Consider the following 17,571-nt stretch of genomic DNA (forward strand, 5'->3'; position numbering starts at 1 on the left):
ATATTGAAGATAATACGAACAGTAACACCTACATCAGGGAAACTTTAGAGCCACAGATAGAGCTTTTCTTTCTGACAACTGCCAATGACGCATTTCAACAACATACTGCTTGGCTTAAAGTGATGAATTCCTCATGCTTTTGCTGTCTGCAAACTTACCTGTCATGCCACCTGTCAGACATGACTGAATTGGTTTGTATTCAGTTCTGTTTCAGTTCTCCAGAAACCAAAGTTGATGCTCTTTGGACATGCACATAGACAATATAACGCTCTTTGCTACCATACCAGGATATTAGAGGTTCTGATTACAGCACATCGGGGCTTCACATGATGCAGATTTTTAAGTGAGATCACACACAATTCTCTAACCCTAATCATTAGTGTATTGTCATACACAAAGCCATTGGTATTATGTTTATTTCAGTTATATTTACTTTTCTTGTCCCAGGAATACTGAGAAATGTTGTCGTATGTCACTGAGTGGGCTGAAAACTTCACCTGAGGCACATGTTCATGCTGGACTTTCATAGCTTAGTATTCCATTATTACGATAATAATAATAGGCCTAATAATAATAATAATAATAATAATAATAATAATAATAAAGGGAGACATGTTATGCCATGTTATGACCATGTGTCATTCACATAGGAGTACAATTGAACAAAAACACGTTTCTGCTTAGGAATATCTTGACTGGCACTATTTCAAAGAATACTAGGCCTAACAAAACAGTGCAAGTAAGCAGAAAGAAACATTTCAATATAGTTCTGATATTTATGAAATAAGAAAGCTTATCAAAACAACTACCGAAATCAGTCTCAATAAGATTGTAAAAATGAGATACAACAGCACTAAAGAAACTTTTACTGTTTGTAATAAAAATGCAAGGAGATGAGAACAAATGTGGTTCAATCATGAGTGAAGTGCGTCCAGTGGAAAAAAAATAGTGAATTCACTTGTTTATACACTGTCTACAAATACTTTCATAACATATCTGAATACAACTTGAGTGTGTGGGACGCACATGAGATTTGACTGAGAGGAGAGCTGCAAGCAATACAAGAAGGGTAACAGTGACATACGTTCAACTTGAGAGCATCACAAAAATGTTGACTATCCTGTAAACTCTGCATGGAAATCCAAAGGGGTGAAAATACATTTCTTTTGTGGGAACAGTATGACAATAGGGAATGATGATCAAGCTGTTGTTGTTGTTGTGTTTCTTGATTATCAAAATGCATGATAAGAACAGAATATGGATCTATATGGAGAAATTATATTCACAACTTATAGTGGACTGCATACAAATGCTAGTGAAATGCAGCAATCAGACAAAATTTCTCACCAATGCTTGGGCATAGTGTTAGCAATAAAGAAGTACAAAATAAGCAATTTACAAGACATGCGTAGTCTGACGGAATCTACATCACAGTTTATGGTTAAAGAAATGTAAGTTAACAGAAGTGCTGCTGCTATTTTTTTTAATCATTTATTTGATTGAGCATGGAACTATTTGATATTAACACGATTCAATAAATCTATTACTGTAGTCTATACACTGAGCGAAGATTAAGACACAAACAAAAGCAAAAGCCATTTTTTTTTTCCAGAAAAAATTTCACTGGAGGATACAGACTGCAGCAGGTGGATGGATACATCTGGTTACCCACAACAATACACCAAAAGTGACTTGTGGATTACTGGTATAAGTGGTCTGAAATTACTCCACTGTAACAGTATAGTGAAAAGGAAAGTTGCTACTCACCATATGGCAGAGATGCTAAGTCACAGATCGACAAAGCAAAGAGACTGTCATAAATAAGCTTCGGCCAGTATGGCCTTCCTCAAAAAAAGGTGACTCTCTCTCTAATGCAACCCTCACACAGACCCTTCTTTTATGTAGGAAGTGCTCTACCAACTGAGTTATCCACGCACAACTCTAGACTCGCATTCACAGCTACCTCTTCTCTGAGGGAGGGTGATAGTTATCATGCTTGGATGGCTCAGTCAGTAGAGCACTTGCCCACAAGAGGCAAAGGTCCTGGGTTCGTGTCCTGGTCTGGCACACGGTTGTACTGGAAAGAGGGTTTGGAGGGGGGGGGGGGGGGGGAGGACACCCAGTGGAAGTAAGTTCTTAAGTAAAAAGAGCAGAAAAATTCTGTTCAACAGCGATATGCTTTTATTGAATGATTGGAAGTACATAGGATGCACCTAGGGAAGACACAAACTGTTTGAATTGAGCATTATGGTCAGATAATAAAGGACCAAGAGGCTGCAGGAAAATATGTAGGCCCTACTGGTAGTTTGGGATCCTGTTGCAGAGAGATCGAGCTTGCCTGGGCACAGTACTCTGCTCCCATCTACAAAGGCATCATGTGATCTTCCTTCCACACTTCCACTGGTCGAGGGATGTGAGAGAACATTTTCTAGGCGTCTGTCAGAAGTCCTCCACTATTAGAACTTTGCCAGATCAGAAATATGGGCCTGTACTGAGCAACAAGCTGTGGGAACATCTCTAGCAGACAACTCATTATCAGAATGAAGGAAAATCCTTTCAATCCAAAATTTTTGCTACAACTATCCCCAAATACCTTCAGATGGTCACCTGCATACAGCTCTAATCATCCAGGAAGTTTCAATCACATACACTCCACTGCAGAATAAATATTTATTCTAGAGGTCTTAAGTTCCTTGATTCCAAACGCAGGAAGCAAATTATGACTTCTGCACATAAACAGATACAACCTTCAATATTGCATGGTTTTCTCTAACCAGTTGTTTCACAATTAAATATCTCTCCCCCCATGCGGTCCTTCCCACAGAAACAGATGAGAAAAATTTAAATTTACTGCCATAAGGGTAATCCTGTTTTTAAATATCAGAGTTGAGAAAAACCTGGATATTTTTTTAAAAATCCCAAATAGTGAGTAAACTTGGTTTTGTGAGTTTTTTCATATCGAGAATTTAATACTTCAGTTTATATTACTATGATTAATTTATTCAAAACACTAACCCATTCCTCGAATATCTGCGGGCCTCTTTTCTTCTCCTGCCAGCACTGCATTCGAATCTTCACCTTTGGATTTGTTTGGTCAACATTAAGAAATAATTTGAGAGAGAAAAGAGCCCAAGAATTTAATGAAGATCTATACGTTTCTGTATGCTTCAGAAGAGTAGTAAATTGTACTTTACGTTCATTGCAACTACATCAATTTAAAGTTTTTCTCTGGAAGTGCAAATGTTATTTAGTAGTGTTTCTTAGAGTGCAAGGAACGTTAGAACCCAGTAATTATGATATAGATTTTTGAGACACTAAATGGTTGCCATCAACAAATATGATGGCTCTATTATCTCCATAGTTAAATATCATAGAGTTTCATGTTTTTAAATATTTATTAAAAAAACATCATGTTTTTTGGGTTGGGGTAAATTACATCAACGCTGACAAGTCAGTGCTAATTAACGTTGTTAGTCTCTATATGAACCGCAACTAAACCTGGAAGTCGGCAGCTGGCACGCAAAGAAGGTGGGGGTAACAGTAGATGTGAGTTTTCGAGTTACAACGGCAATTGTACGTATTCTTCAAGTAATATTGACACCTCATTTCCCAAAAGCCTGCTACAAATCAACAAACAGCGGATTTTTGTTGCTGATAAGAAGGTATTACGCAGTTGCATGAGACAAAATTAGTAGAAGGGCTCTAATAATATTTCGCACTTGTTAACACTGACTTCTTCAATACCATTAAATTTGGAATAATTAAAAAAAAAATGCAAAATTCACGAAACATATGATAGTGTTTATACCTCCCCTACTACTCTGCACCGCTGCAGCCATCCTCAAACTCAATTCTTCACCCCCGCAACCGGTCACTTTTGGCTACAGAAAAAGATGTTAGGTTTATTGCGAATAACCAAGGATGACTTAAGGTAGCATCAGAGATAAATATTTTATAATGCGAATGCACTCATTATTTATCGCTGTTGCAAAAACACTAAAAAACTTGTATGCTTATTTTCGATTTATTAAGATGTAATTTATTACTTGAAATTCAATTTCCCCAACAAGAACATTCGAAGAGTTAAATATGTTTCTTCCCGCCCTCTTGGCAGCGTGTGAATAGTAGTGACTGAGTCAGAGCGGGAGTGACAGAGGAAGGATGAAGGAGTGGGAGGGGTAGATGTTCATGTCAAACTAGCTTCGTAAATATAAACAAAGCCTCGCAGTTCAAGAAAGTGCCATTGTTTTGTGCCTAAAGGAAACAGAGGAAGCGTGGTGATTTGTTGCTCTGCAACGTGATTTCTACCAAAGCGTCTAGACACAGATGGATAAAAAATAATTCATTATCCTTTTCAGACATGAGGTAAATCTGTCTTCAGCCCTTCATTTCTTTCTTTTTTTCTATACACCTACTGAAATATTAGGATCGAGTGTGATGTTTTGAGTGGATTTTAATTTTAATATAACACGTTCTTCGAAGAAGTAGATAGTTACATCGAATTAGGTCACTGCATTTAAGTGTTCTAGTTTTTTATTTCCATAACGTTGAAAGAAAGCGAAATGCATGAGGTGCCGCGGTCTCCTTAATTTCTGAACTTTGTTTCAAACTGTAAATAAATGGGTTTCCTAGCCCACATGCAATCTCAAACAGGGATTTAGTTCCACGTGATATAGATGTATTTGTCAAATGATCTGATGCGGAAATTTTACTTTTACATTGCTGTGTGACCAAGCAGTAATATACTGCCACATTTTGATGTTACCCTAATTTAATTTCAAAATATCATACTAGTGCCCATCTTCATTGCCACGAGATTTTAAGGTATTTTTATAAATGCTTGGATTACATAAAATAACCAGTTCTTGACAAACTGCTAAGTATCTCTAAATAAGGGTGATCTAGAAGTTGCAGTAATAATTGTCTTTTGATGTTCAAGGAGTCGAAGAGTTCGTTTCCCTGTGCTGTGTAATTAACTATCTACTTTTTGCTCACTTACCACAGAACTATACTAGTTAAAAATTTCATATTTATAAAATGATAACCAACAGATTCTTTCATCTGTGTGGTAGTACCTAGTTTACTTACATATTTATTCTTTTTTCATAATGCAGCCTATTGACTGTAACAGATTTTATGCACTCATCAGAGTAACATAATTGTTGTGCATTACAAATGTGTCGGAGTTGTAGAGTGCAGAAGATTATTTGGTATTTTATGACACTAATGGATCAATATAGTTGAAGCAATGGTGTACACAGTAAAAATAGCAAGTCTTGTAAAAACTCCATGAAGTATTATTTTAGAGAGTATTAGTAAAATAGTAAATGGAGCAAATTAAATAATAATCTAAGTAATGTTTGGTTTTGTTAAGCAATATGTTCATGTGTTGCATCTTGGCTCCCTCCCCAATCCTCACTTCCACCCCAGTTGTTGTTAACAAAGATGGAGATTACTGTTCTTGAGGAGTGCAGAATGTTGTTCAGAAATATATCGGAAATTTTTATTCATTTATTATTCATCGTGAAGCATTAAAAATGCAATCAATTTTCTATTTTGTGGAGTACACATACGCGGTGTAAAAGATATTTTAGTTCATTTTGGTTATCAATTAACAAAATTGTCCATTATAAAGTACATGATATATTAAACATATTCACTTATATAATCAAGTGAAACTAGCCTATATTAGTAATTAAGGTCATCTTTAGAGCACATTTTAAACTCTCCTATTGTGTAAATGCTTTTGTGCAAGCCATTTCTGTGAGGTATTTTTAACAAACTCAGTGACACAAAGTGTGCCTGTACTGGCAACATGTTAAATAGTTGCAACCCCATTATGTGTAACTATCTTGAATTTTCTAATGTCAAGCGATTGTGACATCAATCTGCTGTTTTAGACATGTGTTAAGTTGATGGGAAGATGGTCGCAGCTTGTGACTGTGTTTGTTCTCTTTTGTTTGTATTAGACAATTTGTATAAAGAGAGACATAACTGTTGACACTTTGTTTTATGAAATACAGTCTACAAGGCTCATTGTTCCTGACTCCGTGGATGCACATAATTGCCTTCTGTTGCCAGATGAGAACTTTTTTCACTCCAGTGGTATTCCCATATAACAAAATGGCACATGTCAAGTGGATGTGGAAAATGGTGTAGTATGCATTGAGCAATAGCTTATCACTAACATCAGACTTTATTTTACCTAACGAACATGTAACACATGCTAACGTAGTACAGGTATAATCGGTATGACTCTTCCATGTTAACTTTGAGTCAAGATGGATCCCAAGAAGTTTAGCTGAAGTATAGTCATTGCCATTATCTTTAATACATAAGCTGAAGCGAACACTTTGGGTCGACAGAAGTGTCCGATCCCACGTGTCAGCTTTGACGTTGTGTTTGATGTCATGACGGCACAGAGTTTGGTTTGCAAGTGTGGCGTGTTTGTAGATGTTGTCATGTTGTGGTTTGTTGTGCTCTCAGGTGGTATGGTCAGGTTTTTCGTTTGTGTGGTGTAATGGGCTCAGTTTGCTTTTGCTCATTATCCAGAATTGTTCGAATGTCGGCTGTGTTTGTAGTGGAGTTCGTTTCAGTGAGTTAACGATTCTGTGTGAAGGTTAATTTAGTGTTGTTCGCTGCACGTCGTGTGGTAATTTTAGTGACATTAATCGGTTGTTGGTTTTGTTCATGAATGGATATGACGGATAAAATTAACAGTGCGCAGGTCACGGGAAGTGTTCGATCTCAGTGTGTGGCTGTGTATGTTGATATTGGTATCGGGAGATTTTTTTGAGCTATATAGGCCAAGGGAAGTGTTTGATCCTAATTAATGGGATTGTGAGCTGCTGTTGAGCTATATAGGTGACGGGAAGTGTCCGATTCCAGATGATATTGTGTTTAGTGGTATTTGGGGAGTTTTGTGATGTCGGTTTTTTTCGTCGTTTTCTGTGGTTTTGTATGGGGGTGGGTATCCAAATTTGTTTATATTTAGTTTGCCCCCACCCAAAAACACCCAATTTCCCGCGCTTGTCTTGTTATTGTCATTTGACTTTTTGTAGAAAGTGTGTGTGTTTGTTTTTCGATGTATTTTCGTCCTCATAATGTGTACGTACCGACTTTATATGCGCCATACTGGAATTGTGGTTTATGGTCGTTTCCACCATATTTGTGACGTCATGGGTCAAAGCAGATGGGCGAGATCGGACGCTTCCGTATTTCCAACACTTTTCATGATTAATAGGCATTTCATTGATTTGGAACCACTTACTGGCTGCTCCAAGATGATCCGTACTTTCCTGCTTTAGTGCTCCTAAGTCTTTCCCCAGCTGTAACAGAAGTGGTATTATCAGCATAGAGTGTAGATTTACACAGCACAGTGGTGGGGAAATCATTTACATGTATTATCAAGAGTAAAGGTCCAGACGCAGAACCCTGTGGCATGCCCTCATTATATCCAAGACATTTGATGACATATTATTGAACTTTACAATTTGTATTCTATCACTCAGGTAGTATCTGATCAAAATAGCTGTAAACCTCTACAACTGTAGCAGTAGTGTTTTTCTAGCAGAATTCTATGGATAACACTGTTATGAAAAGGAAAGTTCTACTCACCATACAATGGAGATGCTGAGTAGCAGCTAGGTGCAATGAAAATACTGTCACAGTATAAGCTTTCGGCCAACAATGAAAATAGACACAAAAAAAAAAAAAAAAAACCACACACACGCGCGCGCACGACTGCAGCCTCTGGCAGCTGAAGCCACACTGCGAGCAACAGCAGCAGTGCATGATGGGCAACTGGGTGGAGGTAAGGAGGAGGCTGGGAGGAGGAGGGATAACAGGTTAGGGGGTGGGTGAAGTGCTGCTGGGGAGCAAGCAAGTACAAGGTGGAGAGAGGATTGGGTAGTTTGGTGCAGTCGGGAGGTGAGACAGAGGGCAGGGGAGAGGTGGGGGGGGGGGGGGGGGAGTGGAGAAGGAGAGAAGTAAAACGACTGGGTGCATTGGTGGAATGAGGGCTGTTTAGTCCTGGAATGGGAACAGGGAAACGGTAGAATGGACGAGAAAAATGACTAACGGAGGTTGAGGCCAGGACAGTTACAGGAACGTAGGATATATTGCAGGGAGTGTTCCCACATGTGCAGTTCAGAAAAGCTGGTGTTGGTGGGAAGGATCCATGTGGCACAAGCTGTGAAGCAGTGATTGAAATGGAGGAAGTCGTGTTGGGCAGTGTGGTCAGCTACAGGGTGGTCCTCTTGTTTTGATTTGTCTCAGAATTAGCAGTTACGTTATCAGGGCCTGTAGATTGTCTTTTTGCGATATCCTTAATAGAGCACAGATCATGTGACTGTAGTATATTAAGCAGACTAACAAGGGGGGCCATGATGTTGGGGTCATGGATTTACTTCAAACTTTGTTCACGCATAGTAGGCCATTAAAACAATGTAATGTGCAAGTAGTAAGGTGCACTACTCTGGCAATTCTAAGAAAATTGGAAGAGAAGTTTTATGCATTCATCATGTGGTTTATGTATCTGTACATAGGTGCTGGACGTTGGAGTTCATGGTAGCCAGCCGGTTAGTGTTTGAGCGTCAGAAGAAGAAAGTATATGAGGCAACGGTTCAAATCCTGTTCAAACCTTCATTTTTGTAGCATGAGTGTAAATTTTGTCGTATTAAAAAAAAATTGCCCCTACACTATTCATTCATGCTACATGAGCAACAACATCTGATCACTACAAGTCTCTGTGTTTGGAGCTCAAAGCATCGAAGTGCAAAGTAGTTCTGGATACCTTATCAGATTGCATTTGTAAGGGATTTTGCAAATCATGACAGGCTTACATGCTCAGGAAAACTCTTTACATTTCTTCATTTACTTGTCAATAGTTATAAATATCTTAGTTCTAATAATTAAACTTAATTAAAAATAGTAAATAGTCAAATAACATGAACTTCACTAAAACTTCATGCAAATACACATGGTTTTCTTTAATCATATTACCTCTCAAATGTCATATAAATTAAATAATATGACCACTGACAGAAAAAAAAAATGGATTAAAAGTTAAGGTTGAGCAGGAGTCGAATTGTACCTCATGTACGTTTGCGTTATAAAGCTCAAAAGCTAAGCACTTGACCACCATGAACTCCAATGTCCGGTCACCTACGCACAGATGCATTCATTTCATAATAGATACCTAAAACTTCTCTTGTGATTTTCTTGGAACTGCCAGAGTAGTGCACCTTACAACTTGCAGATTATGTTGTTTTAATGGCCTACCAAAGGTGTACAAAGTTTGAAGTAAATCCATGATCCCAAAATCATGGCCTTCCACTGTAAGTTGTTTAGGAGGGTCTCCTTCGCTGTACAGAAATATGTACTGAATGTCACCAAAAATTGAAATTTCTCAAAGTGTGCAATCGGTTTCTTTAAAGCCTGTGCAAATTCTTAAATATCACTATCTGGTGTGCAGTATACTGGCACAAGTACAAGTTTAACATGGGCAGTAACATTGCTGCCATCTCCAGTGCATTACCTATACAGTAATTATTGACACTAAAGGGCACTGTAATGAATGTCTATCCCACTACTAACATATATTGAGCATCCCCACCCCTCCCTCCTGCTCCCATAGTTCTGTGTTCATCTACAATAATCCAGTACTAAGTGAAAACCTGGCAGTACGTAACAAGTGTTCATTAATAAATAAAGTAATATGCTTGCTCATCCCTAACAGAACACTGACATCATCAGTTTTATTTTTTAAAGACCTGATGTTTGTCATTGTAAATAGTAAGTTGTCATCACAAAGTGGTAGGTCTGGATTTGTGCACAGTAGCACATCTATTTGGTCACTTTGCCAGTAGTCTTCTGTTACCTGCAGATTGTGTTCTTACATGTATGGCTAGTTTGTTGATCATGTTGGATGCAGATGGTGATGACAAAGTGATTTCCATGGTGCCAGCCATAAAAACCATTGCTCCACTCTGGAACTTCTCCTTTTTTTTTTTGGAGGCACATGTACAGCAGCTTGTTTGCCTTCACACGTGCACTGGGTGCTTGTTCTTTTTAATTTTACAGTTTGATGGTTTTCATACACCGACTGAGCACTTGCTTTTCGTGCCTTTACAGCTTGGCTGTTTTTACTCACTTACTGGGTACTTACTTTTAACAGATGAACATGGGCTGTAGATGCCAACTTACAATTTATATGTGAAGGGCTGTTTTTGATGTCTTTCTATTTTGCTGTGGTGAAGTGGATTTGGTAATGGTTTCACTTCTCGTTATCATCTGAACAGCATGCCCCAAAACTGTTTTCATCATATGTTCGCAATTTACTGGGGAGGTAGCTGTCTTTACCAGTATACGCCTTGTCATGTGCACCTTGCAGAAGTAGCAATACTTCTGTATGTTTTCTGTTTTCCTCTTATGTTAAGGTGCATCCGATCTTTTGTGAAGTCTTCTCTTTGTTAATGGTGGTTCATGTTACTTACAGTGATATTCGCCCATGCATGGACTAGATCGATTATGATATAATTAAGCCTAAATATCATGTAGTTTGAAACTTGCTGGCAGATTAAAACTGTGTGCCCGACCGAGACTCGAACAGTTTTAATCTGCCAGCAAGTTTCATATCAGCGCACACTCCGCTGCAGAGTGAAAATCTCATTCTGGAATCATGTAGTTTGTTCCTGACTTGTCATGTCTGTAAGGTATTGTACACTCTAACACTCATATGACTCATTCTTGAAATTAATCCCTGTACACTCATTTTGAAATATGTTTTGTTTCTGTTATGTCATTGAAACCTGCAATAACTACCATTAAGTCATTCAAAGTCAAGTCCCTGGAGAGTTCAATTATTTCCCTGATAAAATTCTCAAACCATACAGTTGGTTTAACTCCTGCTGATGTGCTGTAGTTAGCAGATGTAGCTTTTAAGAATGATGCACTTCCATGCTCATGAATGTCAGATAATAACATATTGCATACAAAACTGGGGTGCTCTTCCAATGTCAGAGAGCCTTGGCATTACTAATGATCTAAAAAAAGGGAAAATGGGCTGAAGGTGTGAGTTGAAGTTTGTATTAGGGAGGGCATTAAACAAGTGTAGTCTGTAGAGCTACGGTAGCCACAGTGCTGCATTGGTGTTGTGGTTAGCACATGTTCCTAGTAAGCAGGAGACCCAGGTTCAAGTCCCAGCTGTGACACAAATTATAATCCCCTGCTTCAGCTTCTATTCTTATCGAAGATAAAGTTGAGACTTGTATGTTTCCAAGAAAACGTAATTTCATCAGATCAATTTCACTAACCATTTTTGTGCAGCTGAAGATTTTTCCAGTCTTTTCTCCTGTGTGGCAAAGAGAGAGAGAGAGAGAGAGAGAGAGAGAGAGAGAGGGGGGGGGGGGGGGGGGAGGCAGCAGTATTATTGTTTGACAGAATATTGGCACTAACAATTGCTGGTTTCAAATTGTACCCAGTAGGTCTGCTGGTTATTCCACTTTGTTTTAAATTGGAATGAAGACTATTTGTGTCACATATTGCAGGTTCACTTATTCCCAAGAACACATCATATTCATGTTCCAGAAGTTAAATCTCACCTAGTAATGTCGAGATAACTCCATATTTATTGTTACATGTTTGGCCTACTACTCGTTTACATTTTCGAGAAAGTCAGATTATTTGTAAGCTTTTGTGTAACAATGATAAACAGCCCTACATTTAATGTACAAAACAGCTTTAATAACAAGTTTTTGCAGTACTGAGTTCCACATATTCCATCATGAAATGAAATCAACACTGACACATAGCTTCATTAACGTATTCACTGCGTTTGTACTCCTTTTTTCTGCTACATTAGCAGTGATATAAGTGTTGTGACTCGTCGATCTTTCAAAGTGCCGCCACACAGTTACACGCGTCCTCTACATGCGGTGCTGTCTGCCAGCCATGCAGCAGCAGTGCCACCTAAGCGGCCAGCCAGCCAGCGGCTGCTAGACTTGGACTCAGTTATGATTTGACTGTTAAAGTGTACACACGTCTTACTCTGTTTACTTGATCTGTGACTTTCATGTATTGCGTCTTCCTTGAAATATATTTATTCAACTTGAAGTTATAACAATTGGTGACGAGGTAGTGATTTTTCTTTTCCATCGTTGACCCACGTTTCCATGGCTACTTTAGAACAACTACTGCAAGGTCTCATCAAACAGCAAATGCTTCTCACAAATGCAATTCGTGATTTCGTCGCAGTGTCAAATGCAGGGCGTCTCTCGTCGTTGTCTCTACCTCCTTTTCCTCCTTACGACGAGACGGCGGAAGGCTGGTCTGATTACGAAAAACGTCTTCGACAGCTCTTTTGGGCATTTCATGTTGCGGACGAACAAACATGTATGTCTTTGTTCCTTTCATGGATTTCACCTCAAATGTATCGGTTGTTGTCGCAATTGGCTCCTTTGAAAGATCCTGCGTCTTTGTCCTTTGCTGAAATGTGCTCACTTCTGTCCATCTATTTTCAAAAGCAAACGCATGTGGTAGCCTCTCGTGTTGCCTTTTATCGTTGTCAAAAACAACCGAATCAATCCCATCGCACTTGGGCTGCTGAACTTCATGGCCTCAGTAGAAAGTGTCAATTTGTTACTGAAGTTCACAGAGAATCCTACGCCGATTCCATGGTACAGGATGCTATTATCCGATTGGCGCCCAACAAAGAAGTTAGGCAACGTGCCCTTCAGTTGGCAAATCCGACTCTAGATGAAGTCCTATCCATTGCTTAGTCTTTTGAAATTTGTCGCGCCGCTGGAGCGCAAATAGAGGCATGGGGCGACGTCGGGGAAATACAACCTCTGTGCAATGTTGACGAAGCGTGTGGCATGTCCCCACTGGCCGACGTGGCTGCAGTATGCTCTCAAGCGCAGCCTCAGCCTAACCGTAAACAAACCTCTAAGAAACTGCAGCAAAACCCACGGCAACTTCCTTCATGTCCGCGGTGTTTTACGAAACATTCACGAGAAGATTGTCCACAACATTGGGCCGTGTGTCACAAATGCAAAAAAAAAGGGTCATGTGTCATCTGTTTGCAAATCCGACTGCATACATGATGTTCATGAACATTACGCTGATTCTGATTCTGATTCTGTGTTGTCTGTCAATTGTACTTCTTCCCTTTCAGGGAAGTTATTCCTCACTGTCCAAATACTTGGTCGAGATGTTCGCATGCAGGTGGATACTGGTTCAGAAGATTTCTCTCTTGGGACAATTTGATGCTGAGGTATCTTACAAATCTGTCGTTTGCACTGTTCCCATATTTGTGGTCGACCATAGTAACGTGGAGAATCTTTTTGGTTTCGATGCCTTTCACATTTTTGGGTTCTCCATAGATGACTCTGTCAATATCGTCTCTGATGCTCTTCCTTATGCTCAATTGGATTCCTTGTCGATGACATTTTTGTCCCTTTTTTTCTCCTGGGTTAGGCCGTGCAAATGACTTTGAAGCTCATATCACGCTCAAACCCACTGCTCGGCCTAAGTTTTTTCGTACTCAGCCCATTCCTGTGGCCCTTCGTGATCAGGTCAAACGGGAGCTGGATTGTCTCACTGCTTCAGGGGTCTTGCTTCCTGTCACTTCCAGTGAGTGGTCCTGTCCTGTTGTCGTCATTGCTAAGCCAAATGGTGATATTCGTCTCTGTGGCGATTTCAAAGCCACTTTAAATGCTCAATGCCTTATCGACATTTACCCTATGCCTCGACCTGAAGAATTGTTCACTAAACTTGCTGGAGGCCAGTATTTTTCTAAACTTGACCTGTCAGAAGCTTATCATCAACTTCCTCTCGACGCTGCTTCCCGACAGTTTCTGGTCCTTAACATGCCTTTCGGCCTCTATCAATACCAACGATTGCCATTCGAGGTTGCCAGCGCCCCTGCTCTCTTTCAGCGCTTCTTGGAACAATTATTTGCTCACTGTCCCTGGGTGTATAAATTACCAGGATGACGTTGTCACTGGCTCCACCACTGACGAACATCTTCAAAATCTCCACACACTTTTTCGTGTCTTACAGACTGCCAGTCTTAAGTGTAATCTTCAGAAATCAAAATTTTTTCAGGCATCTATCACATACTTGGGGTTTCAACTCTCTCGAGATAGTATTCGTCCGATCACTGCGATCAATTCCCTTCCTTGCCCTACATCTGTTAAGGAACTGCAGGCCTTCTTGGGGAAAATAGCATACTATCACAAGTTTTTACCGTTTGCTGCTTCGGTGGCTCAGACGTTGCATCGCCTGTTGCATAAAAACATGCCTTTTCACTGGTCCGCGTCATGTGATGCGGCTTTCCAGAAATTGAAGACTATGCTGAAACAGGCCCCGTGCCTGGCTACTTATCGACCTGGCCAACATAACAATAATACGCAGTTCACTTGTTGTTGCAATAAACGGTGGGTTTCTTATTTCATGCCAGACTGGTTTAAACATTTGTTGACTGTTAAAGTTGGCCACACTACAAATTAATGAACAGTAATTATTGTTGCTTTGGTTGAATTTGACCTATTCCCTGGTTAAAAAACATACTCTCTTGTTTTGAGCACTGTAGGCAGAAGTGGAAAGGCATCATCTTTGGTATCAGATACTTTATTGAAGTTATATAATTCTTTGTGTGCCATTCTTTACAACAGGCGTAATATCCTGCAACTGTTATGATAAGGACATCAAATCCAAAGTATTACTCATCAGTAAAAATAACTGAATAAATCGCTGTGCAAAACCCAACTTGCGCTCTTCTCACATGACATCCTCAGAGCCACCGGTCCAAGAAATCAGTGCTTATTAATGAAAGTACAACCATAAAGGATATCAAAATTTTTGACTGGATCGAGGAATTAAATGTAGAGAAAACTACTCATATTATCTTCGATGGAGACTTATTGACAGCTGCAGAAAAACACCATAGAAATGCATTGGGATCCTTGCTCTTCATACAAGGTGGCAATTATTGAACCCTATTAAATAAAATCATCATAACTTCTGAACAGTTTGAGTTAGGACGTTCAAACTGTATGGTTGGCCGTGGGGTGTGATAGGAATTATTATGCGTGTGTGCACGCATCTTGTTGTTGTCAACCATTTGCATCTGAAAGGTCACAGTACAGTGTGCCTGAGTGTACAACGCTTGTGAAGGCCTACTATGTGAGCCATAACAGCCCAACTGTGGCTCAAAGGAAGTTTGCATCTGAGTTCAAGCTGAAGACAACCGGTCCAAGTGTGCTAACAATCAAGAATTTGATTTTAAAGTTTGAGAGAACGGATAGTGTTGATGATGACAGTGATGGCAATGTTGATTGTCCAAAAAGGATGAAAACACCTGAAAACATCGAAGACGAGTTAGGTTTCAAACCAGCCCCAGGAAATGAATCAGACAAGCTGCACAGCAGGTGGAAATCAACCAGGAGTCCCTGTTGTTGAAGACCTGCATCTCTTCCCATACAAAATTCAAACCCATCAGCCATTAAGCCCCAGGGCCATGGAACAGTGGTTATGGGGCCATGGAACAGTGGTTATGTTTCACTCAACACTGTTGTCCACTGAATTGACCATGACTTTGATGTGAATATGATTTTTTGGTTTAGTGACGAAGCCCTCTTTCATTCGGACGGATTCATCAATTAGCAAAATTGGTGCATTTGGTGGACTGAGAATCCGCATTTTGCTATTGAAATCTTCACCCTCAATGAGTGACTGTGTGCTGTGCAGTGTCCAGTCATGGAATAGTCAGTGTGACATTCCTTGATGGCATGGTGACTATCAAATGGTACATGAAGGTTTTGGAAGATGATTTCATCCCCATTATCCAAAGTGACTGATTTCGACAAGATGTGGTTCATGCAAGATGAAGCTCGATCCCATTGAAGCGGGAGAATGTTTGATTTCCAGGAGGAGCACTTTGTGGACTGCATTCTGCCTCTGGGGCACCCAGAGGCCATTCAAATGGCCCTTGATTGGCTCCCATTTTCTCCAGATCTGAACACATGCAACTACTTTTTGGAGGGCTGTACAGCAATAACCTTAAAACCATTGCAGGATACACCAGGATATTTACTCTGCCATGCTCATCATAGTTGTTTTCAGAGTATAGATGTAGCTACATAAAACTGGTATAGGTAACTCCTCTTTATCTACATATGCATTGTGAGATCTTTGTGCCACCGCAAGTGAACTGTGTTCCTTTTGTAGTGAAAGTCATGCCTCTGTACACTTTTCTCTTGTCACATGATGTGCTCATTGTAAAAGAAGAATTAAGAGGGTGGTATGAAGTAAGTGACTAATGATTTTAATCACTGTTTTAATCAGTGTTAGTGATCTGGGGAGCAGATTTCAAGTAATTTCAGGTGCATATATGAGGTATAAGTCAGCAAAGAAGAAAACATTGATAAGATGTTGGAGATTACAGTGCATGGGAAGGAAAACGATTCTTAGGAGAGTTACCATAGGATGAACTGACCAATTAAAAATTTATATAGATATGTCATTTCAAATTTTAATAAGCAAAGGAAATTAAATTTTCACATTTCAGTGAAGTACAATGACAGCCCAGTAGAAGAGTTTTGGCCCGTGATTTTGAACTTGATCCTTATGATGGATATTGTAAAACTATGACAGCACCACATAACTACCAAAAACTGTTACTGAATTTGGTGATTGATCTGCTTTAAATTGGATGTTACCATAAGCTATCTTATGGAGCCTGTGGGTATTAAGAGTTGTGACGAATGTGTATGTTGTATGTTTGATTTTGGTGCACATACAGGTATTTAATCAGAAATAATTGAAAAAATAATTAAAGAGGTGATATGTCAATTCAATATAAGTTACGAAGAGATGAATACATTTGGAAGGGCCAGTACACTCAGAAGATTTACCAGGAATTCAGTTTAATTTGACTGAATCATGTTACTAACTAAACCAATTTTCCCTCTTAAAAATGACAGGGACGTGACAATTCTTTTTTCCCCAAACTATGCACTTCATTTATAATAAAGAATAGTGAAAAAAATATTGGTGAAACTATTGTGCTCTAGAAAAGATGGACCAGACAATATTTTGACCAAGTGTCACAGCTTTGAGAGTGAAATCGTGTAATTTTGTGATCTTGAGGAATACACACAAATTTTACATACACTCCTGGAAATGGAAAAAAGAACACATTGACACCGGTGTGTCAGACCCACCATACTTGCTCCAGACACTGCGAGAGGGCTGTACAAGCAATGATCACACGCACGGCACAGCGGACACACCAGGAACCGCGGTGTTGGCCGTTGAATGGCGCTAGCTGCGCAGCATTTGTGCACCGCCGCCGTCAGTGTCAGCCAGTTTGCCGTGGCATACGGAGCTCCATCGCAGTCTTTAACACTGGTAGCATGCCGCGACAGCGTGGACGTGAACCGTATGTGCAGTTGACGGACTTTGAGCGAGGGCGTATAGTGGGCATGCGGGAGGCCGCGTGGACGTACCGCCGAATTGCTCAACACGTGGGGCGTGAGGTCTCCACAGTACATCGATGTTGTCGCCAGT

The 17,571-nt window shown here is 39.8% G+C and overlaps 2 protein-coding genes across 2 annotated transcripts in view; one reads left to right on the forward strand and one right to left on the reverse strand.

Moving 5' to 3' along the window:
• Positions 1 to 3,958, reverse strand: part of LOC124605300 — a 40,068-nt gene extending 36,110 nt beyond the window's left edge. The window contains exon 1 of the mRNA XM_047136880.1: positions 3,809 to 3,958. Coding sequence (XP_046992836.1) covers positions 3,809 to 3,839 — 31 coding nt within the window. The 5' untranslated portion in view covers positions 3,840 to 3,958. The remainder of the gene's footprint in view (positions 1 to 3,808) is intronic.
• Positions 3,959 to 4,040: 82 nt separating this feature from the next.
• LOC124605299 (MAPK regulated corepressor interacting protein 2-like) overlaps positions 4,041 to 17,571 on the forward strand; it is a 51,510-nt gene continuing 37,979 nt past the window's right edge. The window contains exon 1 of the mRNA XM_047136879.1: positions 4,041 to 4,365. Within this exon, the coding sequence (XP_046992835.1) occupies positions 4,361 to 4,365 (5 nt within the window). The 5' untranslated portion in view covers positions 4,041 to 4,360. The remainder of the gene's footprint in view (positions 4,366 to 17,571) is intronic.

This window comes from Schistocerca americana, chromosome 3 (assembly GCF_021461395.2).
Source record: "Schistocerca americana isolate TAMUIC-IGC-003095 chromosome 3, iqSchAmer2.1, whole genome shotgun sequence".
Lineage (NCBI taxonomy): Eukaryota > Metazoa > Arthropoda > Insecta > Orthoptera > Acrididae > Schistocerca > Schistocerca americana.